This window comes from Myiozetetes cayanensis, unplaced genomic scaffold (assembly GCF_022539395.1).
Source record: "Myiozetetes cayanensis isolate MyiCay16 unplaced genomic scaffold, myiCay2020 scf400, whole genome shotgun sequence".
NCBI lineage: Eukaryota > Metazoa > Chordata > Aves > Passeriformes > Tyrannidae > Myiozetetes > Myiozetetes cayanensis.
In genome coordinates this window covers 16,391-42,529 of record NW_026087633.1, presented here as the reverse complement: position 1 = coordinate 42,529, position 26,139 = coordinate 16,391, and the positions used below count along the sequence as shown (strand labels likewise).

The 26,139-nt window shown below is 66.0% G+C and overlaps 2 protein-coding genes across 2 annotated transcripts; both read right to left on the bottom strand.

The window, feature by feature from the left end:
- Window positions 1–200: 200 nt before the first annotated feature.
- LOC126647753 (myosin-14-like) lies at window positions 201–5,295 on the bottom strand. The gene is made up of 10 exons (XM_050330281.1): window positions 4,875–5,295; window positions 4,069–4,113; window positions 3,440–3,601; window positions 3,009–3,137; window positions 2,546–2,634; window positions 2,282–2,381; window positions 1,806–2,002; window positions 1,528–1,636; window positions 1,011–1,204; window positions 201–417 (listed from the first exon to the last, which is right to left on the bottom strand). The coding sequence occupies exons 1-10, from the start codon at window positions 4,881–4,883 to the stop codon at window positions 201–203; spliced, it is 1,251 nt and encodes a 416-aa protein (XP_050186238.1). The 5' UTR covers window positions 4,884–5,295.
- A 6,172-nt stretch (window positions 5,296–11,467) lies between these two features.
- Window positions 11,468–17,836, bottom strand: RASIP1 (Ras interacting protein 1). The gene is given in 17 exon segments (XM_050330280.1): window positions 11,468–11,720; window positions 11,869–12,016; window positions 12,231–12,403; window positions 12,635–12,705; window positions 12,766–13,016; window positions 13,359–13,468; window positions 13,555–13,709; window positions 13,853–13,890; window positions 14,245–14,483; window positions 14,486–14,642; window positions 14,645–14,729; window positions 14,931–15,013; window positions 15,540–15,641; window positions 15,709–15,902; window positions 16,303–16,946; window positions 17,331–17,473; window positions 17,809–17,836. Coding segments are annotated over 16 exon segments (2,766 nt in total). The 5' UTR covers window positions 17,465–17,473; window positions 17,809–17,836; the 3' UTR covers window positions 11,468–11,538.
- Between the last annotated feature and the right edge of the window lie 8,303 nt (window positions 17,837–26,139).

Here is a 26,139-nt window from a genome sequence, read left to right as displayed (position 1 = left end):
CGTGAAGGCACTTTAATGAATTTGGGGACACCTCTCCAAAAAAAAAATCAAGGGCAGGTGCTCTGGAGCAGCTTTTGGGGTCCCCTTGAGGGGGGGTTATGGGAGGGGTCAAGGGAGGTTCAAGAGGGGATCAAGGGGGAGGTCAAGGAGGGTCTTTCAGGGGGGATAAAGGGGGTCAAGCAGGGAGGTTTAAAGAGGGGTCAAGGTGGGATTCGAGGGTTTTCAAGGGGAGGTTGAGGGGCTCCACAGAGGCTGGGGCAGGTCCGAGCCCTCCCAGGGCCCAGGGGTGTGCGGGGGTGTGCCGGGGGTGGCGGGGGAGGTGTCGCTGTCGCCGCTGTCGCCGCTGTCCCCGCTGTCGTCGCTGTCACCCCCCGCAGCATCCGCCGCACCGTGTGGGACACGGTCAGGGGGTCACACCTGGGGGGAGAGAGGGGTGGGGAGTGACACCCCCCGTCCTGGAGACCCTCCCGACTACCAGAACCTCCCCGAGTCCCCCAAATCCCCCAAAACCCCCATAAACCCCCATAGAGACCCCCAGGTCAGGCAGACAATATCCTGTAACCCCTATGGAGCCCCCATAAACCCTACAGAGCCCCCCAACTTCCCATCACCCCTCATAGACCCCCCATAACCCCACAGAGACCCCCAATATCCCATAACCCCCCTTAGAGCCCCCTGAGCTCCCCATCCCATAGTCCCCCATAGACCCCCCATAACCCCACAGACCCCCAAGGTATCCACAGAGTCTCTAAGCTCCCCCCCAGTGTTCACGGGTGTCTATAGGGGCCCATGGGTGTCCATAGGGGGCTATGGGTGTCTATAGGGGGCTATGGGTGTCTATAGAGGGCTATGGATGTCTACAGGGGGCTATGGGTGTCCGTAGGGGCCCATGGGTGTCCATAGGGACCCATGGGTGTCCATAGGGGCCCATGGGTGTCTATAGGGGCCCATGGGTGTCTATAGGGGCCCATGGGTGTCCGTAGGGGCCCACAGGGTCCGTGTGTCCCTACCTGAGCCGGGCCCTGAGCACGGCCACGCTCCGCGCCGTGGCTGCGGCGCCGTCGCCGACGTGGTCGAGCTGCCGGCGCAGGACGTGGCCCTGGGCCAGCACCCGCGCTGTGCCCGCCGCCACCGCCGCCACCTGCGCCGCCACCAGCCCCGCTGCCACCTCGCTGGCACGCGGCCTGGGGACACAGGGACATCGCTGGGGACATCGGGGGCCTCGGAGGCATTGGGGACAGTGGGACACGGAGACAGTCTGGGGACACGGGGATGGGGGGTGCGGGGACGAGGGGATGTGGTGGCATTTGGCGTCGGGATGTGGGGATGCAGTGACACAGGACCTGGGGGCACGGGGGGACACCGAGGGACAGGACATGGGGACACTGGGGACATGGGGACACTCAGGAACAGGGAGGACAGGGGTGGGCACAGAGGCTGTGAGGTCACGGGGTGACAGGGAGTGCCCCAGGTGACACAGGTGACGACACAGGTGACACAGGTGACACAGGTGCCAGGTGACCCCACCTGCAGACGGTATCTCTCTCCCCGCAACCGCTGCTCCTCCACCTCAGCCACCAGAGCACGCAGGCGCCGGCTGGCGACACGCGCGGCCCGCAGCAGGGACAGGCGGGTGCTGGGGACACGCAGGGACACCGAATGTCACGCAGTGCCACCCCCAGAGCCAGAGCCAGGGACGCTCACCCTGGGACTGCCCGGGGACCCCCCTGGGACCACCCAGGACCACCCAAACCCACTTTGGAGACACCCTGAGGCCATGTGGGTGTCCCCCGAGCCCCCCTCACCCCTCCTCCCTGCGCAGCAGCTCCTGCAGGTGGAGGCAGCGGCTCCTCAGGGTGGCCTCGGGGGGCGCGGGGGGCACCGGCGGCCGCAGGAGTCTCTCCCGCAGCTCCCGCTGCTCCCGCGCCAGCCGGGCCTGGGCGTCCTGGGCCTCCCTCGCCCGCTGCCCCACGAGGGACAGCTCCTGGCGCAGCTCCTGCACCTGGGCAGGTGAGATGGGGGGCACAGGTGAGAACAGGGCACCCTCGGGTGAGCTCAGCACCCACATATCCCATATCCCATATCCCATATCCCCACATCCCATATCCCCCATATCCCCCATATCCCACATCCCATATCCCCCATATCCCATATCCCCCATATCCCCCACATCCCATATCCCATATCCCCACATCCCATATCCCCCATATCCCATATCCCCACATCCCATATCCCCTCATAGCCCCCCCCATGTCCCCACAGGTGCCCCACAGGTGCCCACCTGTCCCAGCCGCTGTCCCAGGTGGTCCCGCAGGCCCTGGTTGTGCTCCCGCAGCTCCTCCAGCGCTGCCTGCAGCCCCCCGGGGTCAGCGGGGGGGAGGCTGTGGGAGGTACACACAGGGGGGTGTGGGGGGATATAGGGGATGGATGGGGGATGGGGGGGCACATTGGGGGCTGGAAGGGACACATGGAGGGGCTGTAGGGGACACACAGTGGGCGTGTCCAGGGAAGGGGTGTGTCCAGGGAGGGGCGTGTTCTCGCTCACCTGTGCCGGGGGCCGTGTCCCACCTGAGCCGCCACTCGGTCCCGCTCCTGCTCCGCCAGGTGCCGGCACTGCCGCGCCTCCTCCACGGCCTGGGGGGGTTCTGGCATGGGGTGCCCACCGGGGACACGCCCACCACCCCATAGCAGTGCCCACAGGCTGGTACAGCCCCGCCCATTGGTCCTTAGCCCCACCCATTGGGCCTTAGCCCCACCCCCTGGTCCATAGCCCCACCCATTGGGCCTTAGCCATGCCCCACTGCCCTTTAGCCCTGCCCCTTTGCCATTTAGCCCCACCCATTTGTCCATAGCTCCACCCACTCCTTGGTCTATAGCCCCACCCCTTGGACCTTAACCACGCCCCACTGCCCTTTAGCCCCACCCCTTGGCCATTAGCCCCACCCCTGACTGTAACAGCCCCACCCCATTTATCATTGGCCCCACCCTTTCCCCTTGGCCCCGCCCACCTCTCTCAGCCGCTGCAGCTCCAGGCCCCGTTCCTGGCACTTTGACTCCGCCTCCTGTGCCCGAAGCTCCGCCCCTGCCAGGGCAGTGCGGGCAGCCTGGAGCTCCGCCCACAGCAGCTGCCCCGCCTCCTGCAGGTGGGGCCAGGTCAGGGATAGGCCACCCTCCATCTGACCACTCCCCTTTTAGCCCGGCCACAGCCACGCCCCTGCCCTCTCAGAGGCTCCTCCCCTCCCAGGCCCAGCCCATTTAGCCCTAATTCAGCCACGCCCTTCCAGAGGCTCCACCCCCTGGGCACACCCACCTTGCATAAAGCCCCACCTACTTTTCTGAGTCCCACCCCATTTCACGAGCAACCCCCAGGCCATGCCCTTTTAGCCCCACCCCCAGCCACACCTGTTGTAGGCCCCGCCCCCTGCCCGTCCCTGCTCACCTGCTGCAGCCGCAGCCTCTCATTGGCCCGATCCCTGGCCCTGCAGGCCCCGCCCATCCGGGCCTGGGCCCCGCCCACCGCGATCTCCAGCGCACGCAGGGCCCCACCCTCTGCCAGGCCACGCCCCCTCTCGGCCGCCAGGCTCCGCCCCAGCACCGCCACCTGATTGGGGAAGGTCATGATTGACAGTTCACGTGGGACAGGCCACGCCCCTATCTGGGTGATGGACAGCCCATTGTCCCTCCCCCAGGGTGATTGACAGTTCAATGCTCACACCCATCGGGGTGATTGACAGACCCAAGCCCCTCCCACGATGTGATTGACAGACTCAAGCCCCTCCCACGATGTGATTGACAGTCCCAAGCCCCTCCCACCAATGTGATTGACAGTCCCAAGCCCCTCCCACGATGTGATTGACAGTCCCAAGCCCCTCCTACCAATGTGATTGACAGTCCTAAGCCCCTCCTACTGATGTGATTGACAGTCCCAAGCCCCTCCCACCAATGTGATTGACAGTCCCAAGCCCCTCCCACCGGTGTGATTGGCAGTCCCAAGCCCCTCCCACCGGTGTGATTGGCAGTCCCAAGCCCCTCCCACCGGTGTGATTGGCAGTCCCAAGCCCCTCCCACCTGGTTGCTGAGGTCCCGCAGCTCCTCCTCCAGGTCCTGCCGGTGCTGGGGAAGGATGGGGGGACGTTGGGGAGGGAACCAAAATCTGGGGGGTCCCAAAGTCCAGGGGGGTCCCAGGGTTTTGGGAGGTGTCAGGAATCTGGGGACTCCCAGGTGTTGGGGGGTCCCAGGGATTTGGGTGTTCCCAGGGGTCCACAGGGGGCCAAAATCTGGGGGGTCCCAGGTGCCTGGGGGGGGTGGTCCCGGGACCCCCGGCAGTCCCTCCCAGGGTGGGCAGGGGGCTCAAACCTTGGGAGGGTGGGAGGTCACTCCTGGGTCCCCGAGGGGGTCCGAGGGGTCAGGAGGGATGGACCGGTTCCCACGGGGTGGGGAGGGGCGCCCAGGGCCCCGTTTCGCTGTCCCCGCCCTGTGTCCCAATTCCAGCCCGGGGCTGGCAGGGAGCCAGGGGGCCCCGAGAGGGCGGAGGGGCTCCGGCCAAGGGAGGACGGCGGAGGAGACCCCAAATGCTTGGAATCCCCCCCTCCTCCACCCCCTGGGACCCCCAAATTGGGGTCAGGGCTCCCCCGGGGTACCAGAGGGTCACCCATCACCTGGGGGGTCTCCCCCATCCCTGTGTCCCCCCACCTGGGATCCAACCCCATAACCTGGGGCCCCCATCCCCTGAGGGTCCCCCCATCCCTGTGTCCCCCCCATCTCTGTGTCCCCACTCCTGGGGGGTCCCCCATCCCCTGAGGGTCCCCCCATCCCTGTGTCCCCCCCTTTCCCCGTGTTCCCCCCTCCCCACCCCTCGGGGTCCCCCCCCTCACCTGTGCCATCCTGGGGGGACTGAGCCGCCCCTGTCCCCCGTGTCCGCCACGGCGGGGGGAGGCTCTGGAACAACGCAGACCCCGGGGAGACCCTACAATAACATCCCCCACACACCCAAAGCAGCCGCGGCCCGGGGCGGGGACCCCCCGACAGCTCTGGCTTCCTTTTGGGGGTGGGGGCAGGTGGGGAAGGTCCGGCCCCCTGGGGACCCCCTGCCCACCCTGGGGTGTCCCAGCCCCTCTGGTTTTGGGGTGTCCTGTCCATCCGTTGCAGCCCCCTTGTTTTTGGGGTCCCCTGCCCACCCCGGGGGGTCCCAGCCCCTCTGTTTTTGGGGTCCCCTGCCCACCCCGGGGGGTCCCAGCCCCCCTGTCCCCCCTCACCTGTCCCGGTCGGGTTCTGCCTGTGCCGCCCCCGCCGCGGGCACGGGACGGACCCGCGAGTGGCACCTCCGCCCTCCCCAGGGCCGGTCCCACGGGGGGGGACACAGAGCCCGCCCCCCCAACCCCTCCCGCCCCCTCGGGCATCGCCCGGGCGGGGCCCTTCGGCTCCAGCGGCTCCCGGGGCCACCCCCGCCCTGCCCGGGGGCACCGGGATACCCCAGGGTGTCCCCTCTGTCCTCACCCGGGGGGCACAATTGTCCCGGGACACCCAGGAATTCGGGTGTCACCCCTGGGTGTCCCCTCTGTCCTCACCTGGGGGGCACAGGTGTCCCGGGACACCCTGGAATTCGGGTGTCACCCCTGGGTGTCCCCTCTGTCCTCACCCGGGGGGCACAGGTGTCCCGGGACACCCAGGAATTCGGGTGTCACCCCTGGGTGTCACCCCCGCCTCAGGGGACACAGGTTTCAGGGCACCCCGGAATTTGGGCGTCATCTCCCGCCCTCGCCCGGGGGTGGGAGCGGTGGTGACGTCACGGTGTGGGTGTGACGTCACGGGGACCCCCAGGATCCCCAAAACCCCTCCCAGAGACCCCCAGGACCCTTCTTAGAGCCCCCCAGGATCCCCCAAAACCTCCCCAGTGACCCCAAAACCCCTTCCCGGAGCCGCCCAGGACCCCCCAAGACCCCCCAAAACCCCCAGGGCCCCCAAAACCCCCAGGACCCCCAAAACCCCTCCCAGAGCCCCCCAGGACCCCCATAGACCCCACCCAGCATCCCCCAGAGCCTCCCACTGCCACCCCCAGTACCGCCCAAATTCCCCCAAAAAACCCTCAAATTCCCCCAAATCCCTCCCAGGACCCCAAGACCCCTCTCAGAGCCCCCAGTGACCTCAACCCCCCCCTCCAGTGCCACCAACCCCCCAAAATCACCGTTACGGGGGGGAGGGGTGACCGTTACCCCCCTCAACCCCCCCCAACCCTCCCAAAAAAAACCCATCTCGGGGATGCCGCGGCCGCTGCTGCTCTGGGCACTCGGGGGGCTCATTTTTTGGGCCGGAGGAGGTTCCCGGGGGGGTTTCGGGGGGGTCTCGGGGTGCGTCGTTTGCGACCCCGCGGCCGCCTCGACCATGGCCGAGCTTTTGGGGCCGTTCCTGCTCCGGGTGGTCCCAAATGACGAGCTCAGGAACCGCCTCGTGCCCCTCGTGCTCAGGGGGGTCCTGGAGCTCTCCCGGCTCCCCCGGGACCCCAAAACCTTCATGGGGGTCATAGGTCAGCATTGAGACCCCCGACGGGATCCCCCAAATTCCACCCGGGACCCCAAAACCCTCCCCGGGACCCCAAACCCTCTCCCGGCTCCCCCGGGACCCCAAAACCTTCATGGGGGTCATTGGTGAGCGAGGGACCCCCCTCTGAGACCCCCAAATCACCCCCGGGACCCCAAAACCCTCCCTGAGATCCCAAACCGCCCTGGGACCCCAAAACCTTCATGGGGGTCATCGGTGAGCGAGGGACCCCCCTCTGAGACCCACAAATCACCCCCGGGACACCAAAACCCTCCCCGGGACCCCAAAACCTTTCCTGAGATCCCAAACCCCCCTGGGACCCCAAAACCTTCATGGGGGTCATCAGTGAGCAAGGACCCCAGGACCCCAGAGACCCCCAAGCCCTCCCCAAGATTCCAAACATTTCCCAGGACCCCAAAACCCTCCCTGGGACTCCAACCCCCGTGACCCCCATGCCTTCCGTGACCCCCGCGCCCCCAGACCAGCCCACCCTGGACAAGGCGTCGGAGCAGTTCCGGCACGTGCTGATACGGGTCATGTCCCAGGACATCAAAGGTGACCCCAAAAACACCCCCCGGGCAACCCAAAAACACCCCAAACCATCCCAAAACACCCCAAAAACACCCAAAAAAAACCCCCCAAAACCATCCCCAACCCCCTCCCAAAAAACGGGACCCAAAAACCCGGGACCCAAAAACACCCCCAGGACCCAAAAACAACCCCAGGACCCCAAAAACACCCAGGACCCCCAAAAAACCCGGGACCCAAAAACACCCCCGAGACTCCAAAAATACCCCAACCCCTCCAAAAAAAAATCGGGACCCAAAAACACCCCGAGACCCCAAAACAACCCTGGGACCCCAAAAACATCCCAAAAGCCCCTAAAAAATCGGGACCCCAAACCCCCCAAAAAACCCCCAACCCCCTTTTGTGCCCCCAGACGAGGCAGGCGTTCAACAGAGCTGCTCTGGGCGCTGCAGGAGATCAAGGACGACTTCGAGCGCCTCATGAGGGCCTTCAGAGCCAGGGTGGGACCCCGGACCCCCAAATCCCCGAGACCCCCAAATCCCCAGAGACCCCCTAAACTCCCTCGGACCCCCAAAGTCGGGGACCCCCAGACCCCAAAACCCCAGGACTCCCCCTTTAACCCCCATTCCAGAGCCAGGGTGGGACCCCCAAACCCCAGGGACCCCCGGACCCCAGGACCCCCAAATCCCGGGGACCCCCAGGACCCCTCCTCTTTAAACCCCCTTTTACCCCTCTCCTTTTAACCCCTCCCCTTCAAACCCAGAGCCAGGGTGGGACCCCCGAACCCCAGGACCCCGAACCCCCAGGACACCCCCAAACCCCAGGGACCCCAGGACCCCCACTTTAAACCCCTCCCCATTTTAACCCCTCCCCTTTAACCCCCAGACCCCCAATTTAACCCCTCCATTTGACCCCTCCCCTTAAATCCCCCAGCCCCCAAATTGTGACCCCTCCCCCATTCTGACCCCCAAATGGTGACCCCTCCCCCATTCTGACCCCCAAATGGTGACCCCTCCCCCTCTGTCCGCAGTTTATTGCCCCAACACCTGCGGTGAGTGGGAGAGGGGCGAGGGAGGTCAGGGGTATTTTGGGGGTCAGGAGGCATTTTAGGGGGTATTTGGAGGAGTCAGAGGGGTATTTGGGGAGTATTTTTGAGGAGGTCTTTGGGGGGATCAGAGGAGTATTTTAGGGGGTCAGGGGAGTATTTTGGGGAGGTCTTTGGGGGTCTTCAGGAGTATTTTGGGGGTCAGGGGGTATTTTAGGGGGTCTTTGGGAGTATTTTGGGGGTATTTTGGGAGGTATTTTGGGAGGTCTTGGGAGGGTATTTGGGGGTTCAGGGGATATTTTGAGGGGTCAGGAGGTATTTGGGGAGTATTTTGGGGGGTCGGGGATGGGATGGGCGGGTCGGGGTGGGTCGGGGGTGGTCAGGGTTATTTTTGGGGTCGTGATCCTCCGTGCCCCCAGGGCGGATGGAGGTTCTGTGGGGAGGCAATGAGGGAGGGTCAGGGTGTATTTTAGGGGTCAGGATATTTTGGGGGTCAGGGATATTTGGGGGTCGGGGGTATTTTGGGGGTCGTGACCCCCGTGCCCCCCAGGGCGGATGGAGGTGCTGTGGATCGAGTGCACCTCGTGCAACCTCTCCCGCTTCATCTGCGACCGCGGAGAGGACTGCGGGGGTCAGGACTGGGGGGGCACGGGGGGTCCTCGAGGGGTTGGGGGGTCTTTGAAGGGTTTGGGGGGTCCTGGGGGTGGTTTGGGGGTCCTCGAGGGGTTTGGGGTCCCAGGGAGCTCGGGGGGTCTTTGGGAGGATCCTCGAGGGTTTTGGGGGTCTTTGAAGGGATGGGGGCGTCCTCGAGGGGGCTTTTAGAATTTGGGGAGGGGCAGTTTGGGGTCCATTTGGGGGTCCATTTGGGGTCCATTTGGGGGTCTCACCCCCTCTCCCCCCAGAGAAGCGCCTGTGGGTGGAGGAGGGGCAGGACCTGGTCCTGGACTGTGCCCTGCCCTGGCACGGGGCGTCCCACGGTGACAAAACCTACAGCTTTTATAGGGTAAAACGCCCCCCAAAAAAACAACCCACCCACCCCGGACTCGAAACCCATCCCAAAAATCCCCGTGTTCGAAAACCCACCCCAAAATATCCCCCTGCCCCCAAATACACCCCAAAATATCCCCCTGCCCCAAAACCCACCCCAAACTGCACCCCCACCCCCAACCCCCTCAAACCCCCCACGCCCCCCAAAACCCCCACGACACCCCCTGCCCCCAGGCCACCCCCACTTCCCTAAACCCCCACGACCCCCAAACCCCCCACGTCCCCCAAACCCAGGGAGGGACCTCACAACCCCCCACGACCCCCGTGCCCCCAACACCCAACCCTCCTTCCCCACGACCCTCCCAACCCCAGAACCCCCAGACCCCTCGCGACCCCCCTGTGCCCCCCAGGCCGCCCCCCGCGGAGAAGCTGCTGCGGAGCGGCCCCGACCCGGTGCTGGTCTGGAGGGAGGCGACAAAGAGAGTGGCGGGGCCCTTTCGGTGCGAGATGAGGGACCCCCGGGGCCGCCTGGGCTCCCAACTGCGCTTCAACGTCACCGGTGGGCTCCGGGACCCCCAAAACCCCCAAACCACCCCAAAAACCCCAAAACCAACCCTAAATACCGCAAAATACCCCAAAAATACCCCTAAAACACCCTGGGGCCGCCTGGGCTCCCAACTGCGCTTCAACGTCACCGGTGCGCTCCGGGACCCCCAAAAACCCCCCAAAACCACCCCAAAACCCCCAAAACCAACCCTAAATACCCCAAAATACCCCTAAAACACCCTAAAATACCCCCCAAAAACCCCTCGGGGCCGCCTGGGCTCCCAACTGCGCTTCAACGTCACCGGTGCGCTCCGGGACCCCCAAAAACCCCCAAAAACCACCCCAAAACCCCCAAAATAACCCCAAATACCCCAAAATACCCCTAAAACACCCTAAAATACCCCAAACCCCCCCCCGGGGCCGCCTGGGCTCCCAACTGCGCTTCAACGTCACCGGTGCGCTCCGGGACTCCCGAAAACCCCAAAATACCACCCCAAAATACCCCTAAAATACCCCCAACCCCCAAAATACCCCAGGACCCCAACCCCCCAAATACACCCAAAAACACCCCAAATCCCCGGGGACCGAAGACCCCAAAATCCCCACAGCCCCTCCAGGGACCCCCCAAAACACCCCTGGGTGTGGGGGTTGTGCTGGATTTTTGGGACCCCCAAAATCCCCTCCCCAAATTCCCCACAGGACCCTCTCCCCAAATCCCTCCCCCTCCCCAAATTTGGGTTTTCCCCAAAATAACCTCTCTCTCCCTCCCCCCAGTCGTGCCCCTGCGCGAGGGTCCCGAACGTCCCCCAGGACCCTCAGGGCCCCCGGGACCCTCCCCTGGCGCCATCGCCGCCATCGCCGTCACGACTGTCGCGATAGCGCTAGGGGTCATCGGCTGCGCCTGGTAAAGGGGGGCTTTTGGGGGGTCTTTGCGGGGGCGTTTTTGGGGAGTTTGGGGTTTTTGGGGGTTTGGTGGGTTTGGGGGATTTTGAGGTCTTTTGGGGAGGTGGGAGGTTTTGGGGAGTTGAGGGTTTTGGGCGGCGTTTGGGGGTATTTGGGGTTTTTTTCTTTGGGGTGGGTTTGGGGGTTTTTGAGGGATTTTGGGGTGTTTTGAGGGGTCTCAAGGGGTCACTTTGCCCCCTCCCCCTCAGGTTCTGCCTCCTGGCGCCGACGAGCCCCCAAGGACGAGGAGCTGAGCCCCCCAAATAAAGGAGCTCCTGAGACCCCCCAAATAAAGGAGCTCCTGACCCCCCAAATAAAGGAGCTCTGACCCCCAAATAAAGGAGTTCTGACCCCCAAATAAAGGAGGTTTATTGGGAGTAGGACCCCAAATCCCCAGGAAGCTCCAAACTCCCCAGGACCCCCAGTTTCCCCCGGACCCCCAAATTCCACCCACAAATTCCCCCAGGATACACTCGGAGTCATCACCAGACATTTATTTTGGGGGACGACACAAACACAGAGAGACCCCCAATTGGGGACCTCCACCTCCCTGCAGGAGATTCTGGGGGGTTGGAGGTCCCCAACTCCTTGAGGGGGTCCCGAGTGGGGGTCCCAGGAGGTTTTGGGGAGTCCCAGGAAGTTTGGGGGTCCCAGGGGGTCCCAGGAGGTTTTGGGGGTCCTGGGAGGGTCCCAGGAGGTTTGGGGGTCCCAGGAGATTTGGGGGTTCCTGGGAGGTCCCAGGAGGTTTTGGGGGGGTCCCAGGGGGTTTTGGGGGTCCTAGGGGGTCTCAGGGGGTGCCATCGATGCTGAGCCCCCTCTGGTTGGCCGGGACCCCCCCTCGAGCTCCCAGAGGGGTCCCATTGGCTGGGGGGGTCAGGGGGTCGCTGTTCCTGCAGGTGATCCCAGGGGGTTTTGGGGGATTTTGGGGGTCCCAGGATGGTTTTTGGGGTCCCTCAGGGGGTGCCATCGATGCTGAGCCCCCTCTGGTTGGCCGGGACCCCCTCGAGCTCCCAGAGGCGCCGCCGGAGCCGCAGGAGGGGCCTGAGGAGCCCCCCCGGCCCGAGGGGCTCCGGGAGGCGAAACCCCCGGGTGGGCAACAGGAGGGGGTGGTCCGAGAAACTCTCGAAAATGTCACCTGGGGGAACATGGGGGTCAGGGGGGTCACAGGGGGTTTGGGGAGTCAGGGGGTTCTGGGGGGTCACAGGGGGTCAGGGGGCTTTGGGGAGGTCAGAAGGGTCTGAAGGACACGGGGGTCAGGGGATGAGGGGGGAGGTGTCACCCACCGGTGGTGGCCGCCTGGAGCTCCTCGGGGGGGGGGTTCCAGCCCGGGGGGGGGGCCCTGCCGGGCCCCAGCTGGTAATGGGACAGCAGGTGGTGCAGCTGGGACGGGGACAGCGACGGGAACTCGGAACGGAGACGGGACCAGGACATCTGGGGGGACATTGGGGACATTGGGGACATTTGGGGACATCAATTGGGGACACATTGGGGACATTGATGTCCCCTCATCTTGCCCAGGGTGCCCCTGGGGGTGCAGAGCAGGTTGTCCCCAATGTCCTCAGGTGTCCCCAATGTCCCCAACGCCCCCCAGGTGTCCCCAGGGATGTCCCCAAAGCCCCCAAAGATGTCCCCGAGGTCCCCTCACCTTGGCCAGTGTCCCCCTGGGGGTGCAGAGCAGGTTTGCCGTCGCTGAGAGCTTTTTGAAGAAGTCCCCCGCGATGTCCCCCAGCCCGAGGGCCCCCAGACCATCCAAAACCAGGTCCAGGTTGGTGCGGACCCGGACCCCCACCCACCACTGGAAGAACGGGCCTGCTCCTCCTGGGGGGGGAAATTTGGGGTCAGGGGGGGTCTCAGACCCCCACCCACCACTGGAAGATAAAGTTTGGGGGGTTAGGAGGTGTTTGGGGGAGGTTGGGGGTTTTTGGGTTTTTGGGGGTCCCTGATCCCCACCCACCACTGGAAGAACCTCCCAGGGATCCCCAAACCCCCTCCCAGCCCCCCAGGGACCCCTAATCCCCCAAACCCCCCAGGGCCCCCAAATCCCCCCACCTCTCTCCATGAGGGTGTTGAAGAGGAGGTGTTGCAGAAGAAGAAGAGGGACCTCAGGGACCCTCAAACCCCTTCCCAGGACCCCCAAACCTCAACCCCCCCCTCCCCAGCCCCCCAAATCCCCAAATCCCCACCTCTCCATGAGGGTGTTGAAGAGGGAGGCGTTGCAGAAGAAGAAGAGGTAGCCGAAGGTCTGGGACACGAGGTCGGGGTGCAGCCCCACCCGCCGGGTCAGGGCCAGGACCCCCCCAAAAACGGCCAGGGGGGGTCTCAGCCCCTCGGGCACCGAGCCCAGGTCGGGGGGCCCCGCCCGGGGCTGCTCCCCAGGACCCCCCAAAAACGGGTTGGTGTCCAGGAGGGCAGGCAGGGCCGAGTACAGGCTCTGGGGGGGCAAAATTGAGGTTATCTGGGGGCTTCCTGACCCCAAAAACCCCAAAAAAAACCCCCAGAAACCCCCCAAACCACCCCAAAAACCACCCCAAAAACGGGTTGGTGTCCAGGAGGGCGGGCAGGGCCGAGTACAGGCTCTGGGGGGGCAAAATTGACGTTATTTGGGGGCTTCCCGACCCCAAAAACCCCCAAAACCCACCCAAAAACCCCAAAACCACCCCAAAACCCCCCTGAATGACCCCAAAAACTAGTTCCCCATTTTTAGTGTCCCAGGGAGGTTTTTGGGGTGTCCCAGGGCCGTTTTTGGGGTGTCCCAGGGTGTTTTGGGGCCCACCTTGGTGAGGTAGTAGACGCTCTGCTGGAAGGTGGACATGATCACCTCGTCCAGCACGGCCAGGGCCTCGTCACAGCTCTCCAGGTCCCTCTGCAGCTCCGGGCATGGCCCTGGGGGGGCCAAATTTGGGGGGTTTGGGGGGTCCCCCAAACCCAGGGGAGGGGTCTGGGGGGTCAGAGGGGTCTGGGGGTCCCACCTTCGATCTCCAGCTCCTTCTCCAGCTCCAGGACGTGGCCCTGGGCCAGGTTGAGCAGCTCCACAGCGTTGGCCAACCAGAGCAGGAGGGGCTTCAGGTCCCCTGGGACCCCCTGGACCACCCCCTCGGGGGGGTTTGGGGGCTCTGGGGGGTCACTGAGGGGATTTGGGGAGTCACTGAGGGGGTTTGGGGGTCCCAACCAGAGTAGGAGGGGCTTCAGGTCCCCGGGACCCCCTTGGGGGGTTTGGGGGTCTGGGCGGGTCACTGGGGGTCTCAGGGGGGGTTGGGGGTCTCTCACCTCTCCGGCTGCCGATCCCCGATTTCCTTGATCTTCTCCTGCCAGGAGAGACCCCCGTGAGTGCCCCCCATGTCTCCCCAAATTACCCCCCACTCCCCACGTCCCATCTCCCCCGTGTCCCCTCCCACCCCCCGGGATCCCCCTCACCCAGACGATCTCCCACAGCCCCCAGGACCCCTCCAGACCCCCCATGCTCCTCTGGGACCCCCCTCATCCAGATGGTCTCCTCCTACAGCCCCCCAGGACTCCCCCACGCCCCCGGGACCCCCTCACCCCCTGGACCCCCACTCACCCAGATGGTCTCCTGCAGCATCCTGGACCCTCCACGCCCCCAGACCCCAAAACCCCCCAGAAGCCCCTCAGGGACCCCTCAGGGACCCCCAGCCCCTCACCCAGACGGTGTCCCTCAGCATGGTGGCCACCCTGGCCAGCAGGTCGGGCAGGTGCCCCGCCGGGAACTCCCTCGCCGCGTGGTCCAAGCAGAGCCCGAGCAGGAAGGCGGGGGCGAGACCCCCGAGGTCGTCCCCGGGGGTGTCCCCCTCGATGTCCCCCCCCTCAATGTCCCCCTGGGTGTCCCCCCCCGCGGGGGGCAGCCGCAGGATGTCCCTGAGCAGCGCGTCCTCGTCCTGGGGCGGTAGCGCAGCTCGGCCCGGGGGGTCTCCAGGGCCCCCCTGAGCGCCTCCTGCCTCTCCTGGGGGGTCCTCCCGCACCGGGGGCACCCCAAGACCCCCGCCAGGCCCGGGGAGGGGCGCGGGGGGGGCAGCCAGGGCGGGGTCCCGGGGTCTCGGCTCGGGGGTCTCTGTAGAGCAGCAGGACGTGCCCCCCCAGCCCCAGAAGGTCCCCGGGGCTCAGGGGGGCTCTCCTGACCAGGGGGGTCCTGTTCAGGGTGGCCGAAGCCCCCGGAAGGGCCGGGCGGTGGCCGTGGGGGTGGGGGTCTCATTTTGGGGGGTCTCGCCTGGGGGTCACCCGAACCTCCAGGTGGCGGGGGAGGAGGTCGGGGGCGCTCAGGAAGGTGTCGACCACCCAAGATCCGCCCCCACGTTCTGGGGGCTTCGGGGGTTCCCAACGTTGCCCCCACCCCCGAGGCGTTTTCGGGGTCCCCCGGCGCTCGAGGTGGCCGAAAACGTGCTGGGGGCGGGTCATGACGTAGATGACGAAATCCTGGGGGGAGAGGGAAAAGGGGGTCAGGGGTGGCAAAGAGGGGGTTTGGGGGCAGAAAGAGGGTTTGGGGGCGGAAAGAGGGGTTGGGGAGATAAAGGAGGGAGATCCCAAAATTGGGTGGACTGAGGGGTCAGAATGTGGGGGCCAGGGGGCATTTTGGGGGTCCAGGAAAGGCGGTTTTTTGGGGGGATGGATCAACTTGGGGGTCCAGGAAAGGCTTTTTTTTGCGGGGGAATCGATTTGGGGGTCGTGGAAAGGTGTTTTTTTGGGGGAATCAATGGGGGGTCACAAAAAGTGGGAGGGGGAGGAGGGGGCATTTTGGGGGTCTAGGAAAGGTTTCTTTTTTGAGGGGGGGAATCAATTTGGGGAGGTGCACATAAAGTAGTGGGGTTTTTTTTTTGGGGGGAGGGGGTCCCAAAAAGTGTGGGGGGATCAGGAACGGGTGGGCAAAGGGGCATTTTGGGGGTCCAGAAAAGGTGGGTTTTTGAGGGGGTGGATCAATTTGGGGCCCCCCCTTTTCCCTCACCTCCTTGCCCCCCCCCTGCAGCAGCAGGAAATAGGGGCGGTCCTGGGGGGGCCGGATCAGGCACTGGGACAGCAGCTCCAGGCTGGGCCCCCCTTCTTCCTCCTGGGGGTCTGGGGTGTCCCCATCCCCGTGGGGGTCCTGGGGGGTCCTGGGGGCTCCTTCCCCTCGCCCCCGCCAGGCTGAGGGCCTTGCGCTGGCGCCGCCGCGTGCTCAGGTTGAGGTCGCTGATGCTGCGCCGCATCGGCCCCCCCGGGGTCCTGGGACCCCCCGCGGGTCGGGGGCCTTCACGGGGGTCTCGGGGCCTGCCGGGACCCCCGAGGCCGCCCGGGAACGGTTCCGCTGCAGCCGCCGCTGGGGGCAGCCCTGGGGGGAAATGGGGAGGGGTCAGAGAGGGGGAACACCTTGAACCCCCCTGGGCAGGGGGATAAAGGGAGGGGTCAGGAGGGGGAGAACACCTGAACCCCCTGGGCAGGGAGATAAGGGAGGGGTCAGAGAGGGGGAAGAACACCTGAACCCCCAGGGGTTGGGGAAATGGGAGGGGGTGTCACATGGGGATTCCCTCCCCGCCCTGTTTGGGGGGTCACTAACAGGGTCCGGGGGGGTCACTAATGGGGGTTTCTGTGTTTGGGGGGGTCACTAATGGGGGTCTGTGATTGGGGGTCACTAACAGGGGGTCTGTGATTGAGGAGGGTCACTAATTGGGGTCTGTGTTTGGGGGGCTCACAAACAGCACCCAGGGTGGGGGTAAGACCCCCTCACTCACCAGGGCTGTCCTCATCTCCATCCCCCCTGTCCAGCTCGTCCCTGCGGCGGATCTCGAAGCGCCTCGACCAGCCCGCCTTGGGCTTCCAGAGCTCCTGCAGCACCAGGGGCCTCTCCAGGTCGCCCACCTCGCGCAGGTGCTCGCCCTGCCAGCCCCCTGGCCGCCCCCGCCCCCCGGGCCTGCCCACCACGTCGCAGAGGGCGAACTGGGCGGCGTCGTTGGGGTCGAGGCCGTAGCGCTCGAGGGCCTCGCGCACCAGGGCGCGGGCGCGGCAGCGCGGCGTGGCCAGCACGCTCTTGTAGTTGGCCCCGCGGCAGATGGCACCCCCGAAGATCTTCAGGATGCACGGCAGGTCCTGGGGGTCACCCCCTTGTCCCTGCCCTTGTCCCTGTCCTTGTCCCCGGGGCGGCCCCAACAGCTCGGGCAGCTTCTTCTCGCTGCCCCAGCGCGGGGAAAGGGGGGCGTTTTGGGGGTCGTGGTGGCCCTGGGAGGGGGTTTGGTGGCCCTGGGGGGCGTTGGTGGCGCGGTGGAAGAGGTGGGACAGGCGCTTGTGGCGGGCGGGTTTGGATTTGGGGGGTGCAGGGTGGGGGTCGGAGGGGTTGGGGTCGGCGGGGCGGCTGCTCGGGGTGTCCGACGAGGTGGATCTGGGGGAATAAAGGGGGATTAGAGGGGGAAAGGGGGATAAAGGGGGAAATGGGGGAAATGGGGGAGAAAGGGGGATGAAAGGGGGATGAAAGGGGGAGAAGGGGGAGAAAGGGGATTGGGGATAAAGGAGAAAAGGGGGGGAGAAAAAGGGAGAAAAGGGGGTGAGAAAAGGCAGGATTGGGGGGGATAAAGACGAGGAGAAAGGGGGGACAAGGGGAGATGAAAGGGAGGGAGAAAAGGGGGGATTGGGGGGATAAAATGGGGATAAAGGGGGGATAAAGGAGGGGATCCAGGAGGGGATTTTGAGGGAGGTTCAGGAGGGGATTTTGGGGGGATTCAGGAGGGGATTTTGGGGAGTCCAGGGAGGATTTTGGGGGTCCCACCTGACGGAACCCGCGCTGGGCCAGCGCCGGCTCATCTTGGCCAGGCGTTTTTTGGGGGAGTTGATCCAGAGCCCCACCGGGAAATGGAGCTTCCCAAAGCGGGGGGAGCCCTCCTTGCGCTCCTCGGGGAGCATCTTGGGGGTCTGGGGGGGAAGAAACACACCCTGGGACCCCCAAATCCCACCCAGAACCCCCCAAACCTCCCAAATCTCACCCCTCAACCCCCCAGGAAACCCAAAATCCCACCCATCAACCCCCCCAGGAACCCCAAATCCCACCTAACACCCCCTGGAACCCCCAAATCCCACCTAACACCCCCTGAAACCCCCAAATCCCACCGCTCAACCCCTCAGGACCCCCAAAACCCCCTCATTCCCCCAGGACCCCCAAACTCCCTTTTACCCTCCCAGGACCCCCAAAACCCCTCATTGCCCCCCAAACCCCTCATTTCCCCAGGACCCCCAAACCAACCCCTTACCTCGGGTGGTGTCCCTGTCCCCCTTCCCTGTCCCTGTCCCTGAGAATTCCCGGTTTCCTGAGGAGGGGGGGGGGCAGGAAGGGCTGAGCCGGGTCAGGAAACCGGGATGGGGGCCGGCAATGGGAAGGGGAGGAAGGGAAGGAGGGGAGGGGAGGAGGGGGAGGGGAGAGACAGATTTAATTTTGGGGGTCCCCAAAGAGACACTCCCAAACCAGGGTGACCCCAGAGCCCTTCCCGGGCCCTCAAAGAGACCCCAGACCCCCATTGTCCCTCAAAGAGACCCCAGACCCCCATTGCCCCCTAAAGAGACCCCCAGACCCCCATTTCCCCCTTTCCTCCCATTTTCCTGTCTTTTCCCCCATTTCCCTCAAAGAGACCCCAGACACCCCCAGACCCCCTTTTCCCCCTATTTCCCCCAAAGAGACCCCAGACCCCATTTCCCCCTTTTCCCCCTTTTTCCTCCTTCCCTTTTTCCCCAATTTCCCCTCAAAAAGACCCTAGACCCCCATTTCCCTCAAAGAGACCCCATTTCCCCTCAAAGAGACCCCAGACCCCCAAGCCCCCATTTCCCCATTTTCCACAAAGAGATCCCAGAGCCCCATTTCCCCTTTTCCCCCATTTTCCTCCTTTTCCCCTTTTCCCCCATTTCCCCCTTTTCCTCAATTTCCCCCAAAAGACCCCAAACCCCCATTCCCCCATCCCCTCACGATCAGGCCCCGCCCCCTCCGCCCAGCCGCGTCCTCCCATTGGCTGAGCTTTTCCCGCCTCGCCGGGCGGTAACCAATCAGAGCGCGGCTCTTCGCCCCACCTACATGAGTGGCGGGAAGGGAGGCGGCCAATCAGCTCCGGCCTCCCCTCATGTAAACCACGCCCCCAACCGGGAGCTTGGTCACGCCCCCTCCTCAAAGCCACGCCCCCTTCGCGGGGATTCCCCCACTCGGTCCTAAAACCCCCCTCAAAGTCCCCCGACCCCAAAATTCCCCCAAATCGACCCCAAAGCCCCTCAAATCGATCCTAAATCCCCCAAAATCGACGCCAAATCGACTCAAAATCCCCTAAATCGACCCCAAACCCTAAAACCGGTTCTAAATCGCCCCCTCCGGGACCCCCGAAATCACCCCCAAAGCCCCTCCCGGGACCCCAAAAACGTCCCCCCGCCGGAGCCCCGAACACCCAGTGACGCTGTGGTTTGGGGTCGATTTGGGGGGATTTGGGGGGGAATTTGGGGATTTGGGAGATTTGGGTGTGGATTTGGGGGATTTGGGGTCGATTTCGGGGGATTTAGGGGTGGACTTGGGGGGATTTGGGGTTCGATTTGGGGGGATTTTGGGGTGGATATGGGGGGATTTGGGGTGGATTTGGGGGGCTTTGGGGGTCGATTTGGGGGGATTTTGGGGTGGATATGGGGGGATTTGGGGTGGATTTGGGGGGCTTTGGGAGTCGATTTGGGGGGGTTTAGGGTCGATTTGGGGGGATTTTGGGGTGGATTTGGGGGGAATTTGGGGTGGATTCGGGGGGAGTTGGGGTCGATTTGTGAGGGGTTTGGGTCGATGGTGGCACTGATGGGGACGCGGTGGGGACATTGGCAGTGACACAGCGGTGACAGTGACAGTGGCACGATGGTGACAGTGACAGTGTCACGGTGGTGACAGTGGCAGTGCCGCGATGGTGACAGTGACAGTGCCACAGTGGTGACAGTGACAGTGGCACAGCGGTGACAGTGGCACGATGGTGACAGTGACAGTGCCACAGCGGTGACAGTGACGATGTCACCCCCCCCCCCCGTGTCTCAGGACACGGCGACAACAACAGTGACAACCCGAGCCCGCCACCCTCCTGTCCCCTCCCCGTGTCCCCTGTGCCCCCAATCCCCCTATGTCCCCCTCTGTGTCCCCCCGGTGTCGTCCCCGGTGTCGTTCCCCCGTCCCCAAACCCCCGGTGTCGTCCCCATCGGTGTCCCCCCTGGTGTCCCCCCTGCCCCCACATCCTGCCCCGCGTCATTCCCTGACGCACTGGCCTGGATCGGCCCCCCGATCCTCCCCCCACCGAGCCCGGAGGTGACCGGGGCCGCAACCGCGGCCACCGAACCCCTGGGACCCCAGGACCTCCCGGACTTCACCGACCCCAGGATCCCCGAACCCCCGGGACCTCCCAGGACCCCCGGACCTTCAGGTCTCCAGGACCCCCAGGACCTCCCAGGACCTCCAGGACCCCCAGGACCTCCCAGGATCCCCGAACCTCACAGACCCCCTGGGATCCCAGGACCCCCGGGACCTCCCTGGGACCCTCCGGACCCCCGGACCTTCCAGGACCTCCAGGACCCCAGGACCCCGGACCCTCCAGGAGAAATGGGGGGGGGCTTTGGGGCAATAGGGCAGGAGGGGGGGATTTGGGGTCAGGATGGGGGGCTATGGGGTCGATGGGGCAATAGGGCAGGCTGATGATGATTTAAGATCGGGATGGGGGGGATTTGGGGCAGGATGAGGTGGATTTGGGGTCAGAATGAGGTGGATGGGGGGTTATGGGGTCGTGGGGCAATAGGGCAGGATGATGATGATTTAGGATCAGGATGAGGTGGATTTGGGGTCAGGATGACGAGGATTTAGGGCAGAGTGAGGTGGATTTGGGGTCGATGGGGCAATAGGGCAGGAGGGGGATTTGGGGTCAGGATGACAAGGATTTAGGGCAGAGTGAGGTGGATTTGGGGTCGATGGGGCAATAGGGCAGGAGGGGGGGGATTTGGGGTCAGGATGACGAGGATTTAGGGCAGAGTGAGGTGGATTTGGGGTCGATGGGGCAATAGGGCAGGCTGCTGATGATTTAGGATGAGGATGGGAGGGATTTGGGGCTGTGGGGCAATAGGGCAGGAGGCCACGCTCGCGGCCGGCGCTGACGCAGGGCCGTGGGTCTGGGAGGCCGTGGGATGGGGGGAGCCCGTGGGGGCCCGTGGGGGGCCGCGGCCGCTGTGGCCGCGCGGGGTTTCCGCTGCTGCCGCCGCTGACGTCATCAGGGCCCCCCGCACCCCCTTCACCCCCACCTCTCCGGTCCCCCGAACACGCGGGGACACGAGGAGGGGAGGCTGGGGACCTCCCATCCCCATGCGGACCCTCCCCTGGTGTCCCTCCCCCTCACGCGGGGACATCCCGCCCGCCCCCGCCCCACCCCGCGCGCCGCTGCCCGCCTCCCCTCGCCCCGCCCCCTCCCCACACCCCTACAGGGGTCCCGCGCTGACGCGCGTGGGGCGAAGCCGGGGGCGGTGGAGACATCGTTTGGGGGGGTGCGGGGCTGTGGGGAAGGGGGGCTGAGTCAGAAAGGGGGGTGCTCGGGTTGGGGGAGGTGGGGGGAGGAGGATCCCCACGGCCACGCAGGAGGGACGGGGGGAAGAGAGCGAGGGGGGGACGGGACAGGAGGGGGCTCGGCACGAGACCCCCCCCGGGTGAGATCGAGACCCCCAAGGTGGGACCGAGACCCCCCGGGTGGGACCGAGACCCTCGGGTGGGACTGAGACCCCCAAGTGGGACCGAGACCCCCCCGGGATGGGACCCCCGCTGGGGACCGAGACCCCCGGTCCGGTCCGAGCCTGGTGGGGGGTTTGGGACCCCCTCCGTTCTCGCGGGACCCCCCGGGTGGGACCGGAGCGGGATGGACCCGGGGCAGACCCGGGATGGATCGGGATGGACCGGGATGGATCGGGATGGACCGGGATGGATCGGGATGGACCAGGATGGATCGGGACGGCCCCGGGATGGACCGGGATGGAACCGGAATAGACCTGGGATGGACCAGGATGGCCCCGGGACGGACCTGGGATGGACCGGGATGGATCGGGATGGACCAGGATGGATCGGGATGGACCAGGATGGATCGGGACGGCCTCGCGATGGACCAGGATGGCCCCGGGACGGACCTGGGATGGACCGGGACAGCCCCGGGATGGAGCGGGATGGACCGGGACAGAGCCAGGACAGCCCGGGACGGCCCCGAGAGCCGCGCGTGGATCCCCGCGCGTGTCCGCCCCGCTCCGTGTGCGGGACCGAGCCCCCCCCTCCCCATGCCGGGACCCCACGCGGGGACCCCCGAGCGAACCCTGCTCCCCCGCCGTGGCGGTGCTTGGGGGTGTCCCGGTGGGGGTGTCCGGGGTCCCGCGTGTCCGGGGCCGCCGTGGGGGTTTCTCTCCCTCCAAGGGCCGCGGGTGAATGGAAAAGCCGTGACTCAGGATGTGTCATCGGCGGCGGCGGCGGCGGCTCCCGCGGGGTATAAAGGGGGGCGGGCGCGGGGCCGAGGGCGTCACGCGGGGACACAACACACGGACACGCGGACACACGCGGACACGCCGCTCCCACGCGAGTCCCCTCCTCCACGGGCGGGCGGGCGGCGAGGCCCCGCGGGTCCCCGCGGAGCTGCGTGGGGAGAGGAGAGGGGGCGTGGGGTGGGAGGGGGAGAGGCGAAGTGCGAGGGGTGTGTGTGAGAGAGAGCGAGTGGGAGCGTGTCACGCCGCGTGGGGGGGTGTCACGGCCGCGGGAGCGCCGGGGAGTGGAGTGTGGAGTGGAGTGGGAGGGGGGGGAAAAGGCAGCGTGGCCCCACGAAGGGAGTTCGTGGAGGGGCTGCCGTGGGAGAGCCGCGTGGGAGCGTGTCCGTGGGAGAGTGTCACGGCGCGTGGGTGCGTGACGGGTGTGAGTGACGGCGTGACAGCGACGGTGTGACCGTGTCACGGCCCGTGGGAGAGCCGCTCGGAGCCCCGTGTCCGTGTCACGGCCCGTGGGAGCCGCTAGGAGCCCCCCGTGTCCGTGTCACGGCGCGTGGGGGGAGCCGAGCACGGGCCCCGAGTGGGATTCCCCCTCCCCGCGCCACGGCGAGTGGGACCCCCTCACACTGTGACCCCCTCCCGTGGGTGCGGGACCCTCCCGTGGGAGCGGGACCCTCCCCGAACGTTCCCCGCGCGTGGGGTGAGTGGGTGAGTGTGGTGGCTGCGACCCCCCCCTCGCACGGCACCAGGGACCCCCCCTCCCCCTCCCCAAAAACACCACCCCCTCCCCCTCCCCGCACGCACCTCCAGCTCCCGCGCGTGGGGACCCCACGGAGAGACCCCGCCATGACACGTAAGTGCCGCCCGTGGGCCGAGCAGAGCGGGACACGCGTGGAGGAGGGGGAGCGAAGGGCGACCCCGCCACCCCACCCCGGGGCGGCCCCTTCTCCCCACCCCCGCGCTGTGTGTGGGGTGTCCGCGGGTGGGTCCCTCCCCACGGCCGCGGCGGGACCGGGCGCGTCCACCCGCGTGGCCTCGGGGCGTGGGGGCAGCTGCCGCCGCCGCGCCTCCAAACCGCAAACGGCCCCGGCGCACCTGCCCGCCCGCGGCGGCCGCGCCCGTGGGGCGGGAGGGGCGGGACACGTGGGGTCGCGAAGGCAGCAGTGGGTGGAGGGTGTTGTGGGGTCACCGGGGCGAGGGGTAGGGGTGATTTTGGGGTGTCCCCCTCTCTCCCCATCCCCATCGGCGCCTCCCCACCCCCCACTCCGCGGGTGGGCCCCCACTCGCGGGGGCTCCCGCAGGTGCCGCCGCCGCCGCCGCCCTGAGTCAGCCCCGCATCAAACTTTCCAGCCCGGACCGCACAGGACGCTCCCCTACCCCCGCCCCCTCCCCAAAACACGCCCCCCTCCCCAAAACCCCTCCCCACGCGCCGCGACCGCCCCACGCCACGGCAGGAAGGGGAGAGACCCCAAAAATCCGAAATCCCGCGTTGTGGGACCCCGAATTCTCCGGGAGCCCCCGGATTCCCCCTAATTCGGTGTTCCAAATCCCGGGATTCCCGCGATTCCCAACCCCGGGAATCCCAAATTCCACGAGCCCCAAAATCCCAAAGGGAGTCTCAAATCCCGAGAGCCCCAAAATCCCAAAGGGAACCCCAAATTCCGGCATTCCTGGGAGTCTCGGGAATCCCCCCATCCCCTTTTTTTCCCGCTCTGGGGAGCTCCAAATCCCGGGGTTCCCGCGATTCCCAACCCCGGGAATCCCAAATTCCTCGAGCCCCCAAATCCCAAGGGGAGTCCCAAATCCCGAGAGCCCCGAAATCCCAAAGGGAACCCCAAATTCCGGCATTCCCGGGAAATCCCCTCCCTCTTTTTTTCCTGCTCTGGGGAGCTCCAAATCCCGGGATTCCCGCGATTCCCAACCTCGGGAATCCCAAATTCCGCGAGCCCCCCCAAATCCGGCAGCCCCAAAAATCCCAAAAGTGCCGGGAATGGCTCCATTCCCGGGAGCTCCAAATCCCGGGATTCCCGCGATCCTCGACCCCGGCAATCCCGAATCCCGGGAGTCCCAAATCCCGGGAGTTCCAAATGCCGGTATCCCCATTCCCGGGAGCCCCCAAATCCCAGGATTGTCGGGAGCGCTCAGGTTTTTTTTTTCCCGATCCCAAATCCCGGGATTCCCGCGATCCCAAAAAATAATACCCGGGACCCCCCGAATTCCCGGGATCTCCCAAATCCCGAGGGTCCCCCGGGGATCCCGGGATTTCCCCGCGTGTCAGCGCCGGCTCCCCCAGCCCCGGCATTCCTGGCATTCCCAGGTTCCCGGGATTCCCGTTAGCACCGGGAGCCCCATTCCCGGGATCCCCGAATCCCGAGAGCCCCGGGATTCCCGGGATCTTCCAGCCCCGGGATTCCCCCTCACCCGTTAGCACCGGCTGGTCCCCCCAAATCCCGGGAATCCCGGGAACACCGGATCCCTCAGTCCTGGAATTCCCGGGATCCCCCAGCCCCGGGATGCTCCAGGCGCGGGACCCCCCCAATCCCGAGAGCGCCGGGAATTCCCGGGATCCCTCAATCCCGGGATCCTGGAGAGCCGGGAGGCGAAGGAATTCCCGGGATCCTCATTCCCGACGTTCCCGGGAGTCCCCGAAATTCCCAGTCCCGGGAGCGCCGGGACGGAGCAGCTCCTGCATTCCCGGGACCCCCCGATCCCGACATTCCCGGCATTTCCCAAACCCAAAATCCCAGCCCGTGGGATTCCCGGGACCCCCCGATCCCGACATTCCCGGCATTTCCCAAACCCAAAATCCTGTCCCCTGGGATTCCCGGGACCCCCCCAATCCCAGCAGGAGCCTCATCCTCGGCATTCCCGGGATCCCCGATCCCAGGATCTCCATCCCGGCGTTCCAGGACTCCCCCAACTTTTGGGAATTCCCCCCCAAATCCCGGAATACCGGGAAAACCAGGAGCCGCATCCCGGGATTGCCGAGATCCCGAGATTCCCCCATCCCTGACATTGCCGGGACTGGGGGAATCCCGGGATTTTCGGTGTCCCCCAAATCCCAGGATCTGCCCCCCAATCCCGGGATCTCCCCCCGAATCCCGGGATTCTTGGGATCCCCCCCAGTCCTAGGATCTCCCCCCCGAATCCCGGGATTTTCAGGACCCCCCCAAATCCCAGCATTCCCCCAATCCCGGGATTCCCGGGACCACCCAATCCCAAAATCTGCCCCTGAATCCCGGGATTCTCAGGATCCCCCGATCCCAGGATCTCCCCAATCCCAGGATCTCCCTCAAATCCCAGGATCTCCCCAAATCCCGGCATTTTCGGGTTCCCCCCCAATCCCCGGATCTCCCCCAAATCCTGGGATTTTTGAGTTCCACCTCAATCCCCGGATCTCCCCCCAATCCCCGGATCTCCCCCAAATCCCGGGATCTCCCCCAAATCCAGGATCTCCCCACATCCCGTGCCCTCCCCCCCTCCCGGAATGGCGGCATTCCCGGTGCCCCCTCACCCACGCGTGTCCGTGCTGGTCCCGCAGGGCTCCGTGGCAGGCGCTGCTGGCGCTGCTGGGGCTGTGGCCGGGGCTGTGGCCGGGCCCGGGGCTGGCGCTCGCCCCCGCCCGCGCCCCCCGCCCACGGACACGCGTGGGGACCTGGACGGCATCATCAACCTGGCCAAGGCCCTGCTCAGCGAGACCAAGGCTTTCCTCGAGCTCCTCGTGGGTACCACGCGCGACAACCCCCACACACCCCATGCGCGACACCCCACGGACCCCCCGCGGCACCCACGGACCCCCAGCACCCCAGAGACCCCCGCGGCACCCACGGACCCCCAACACCCTGAGACCCCACCCGGGACACCCACGGACCCTCCCAGGGCACCCACGGGCCCTCAGGTCCCCCACGAGTCCCCATCACTCCCCCAGGCCCCCAAAACACACCCCACGAGAGCCCCCTCCAACCCCCATAAATCACCCCACGGACCCCCTGGGGCACCCACGGACCCCCGACCCTCCCACGCCCCCCGACCCTCCTTTCATTTCCACCCCCACACTCTGCGTCCTCCCCACGCCCTCCCAGCCC

Bases quoted from the DNA above. Each gene is read 5' to 3' on its own strand.
- LOC126647753 (XM_050330281.1), bottom strand. The intron at 2,382-2,545 runs GTGAGCGAGAAC...TACCTCCCACAG, and splicing joins GGACACGGCCCCCGGCACAG to CCTCCCCCCCGCTGACCCCG. The intron at 1,205-1,527 runs GTGGGGTCACCT...CGATGTCCCCAG, and splicing joins GAGAGAGATACCGTCTGCAG to CGATGTCCCTGTGTCCCCAG.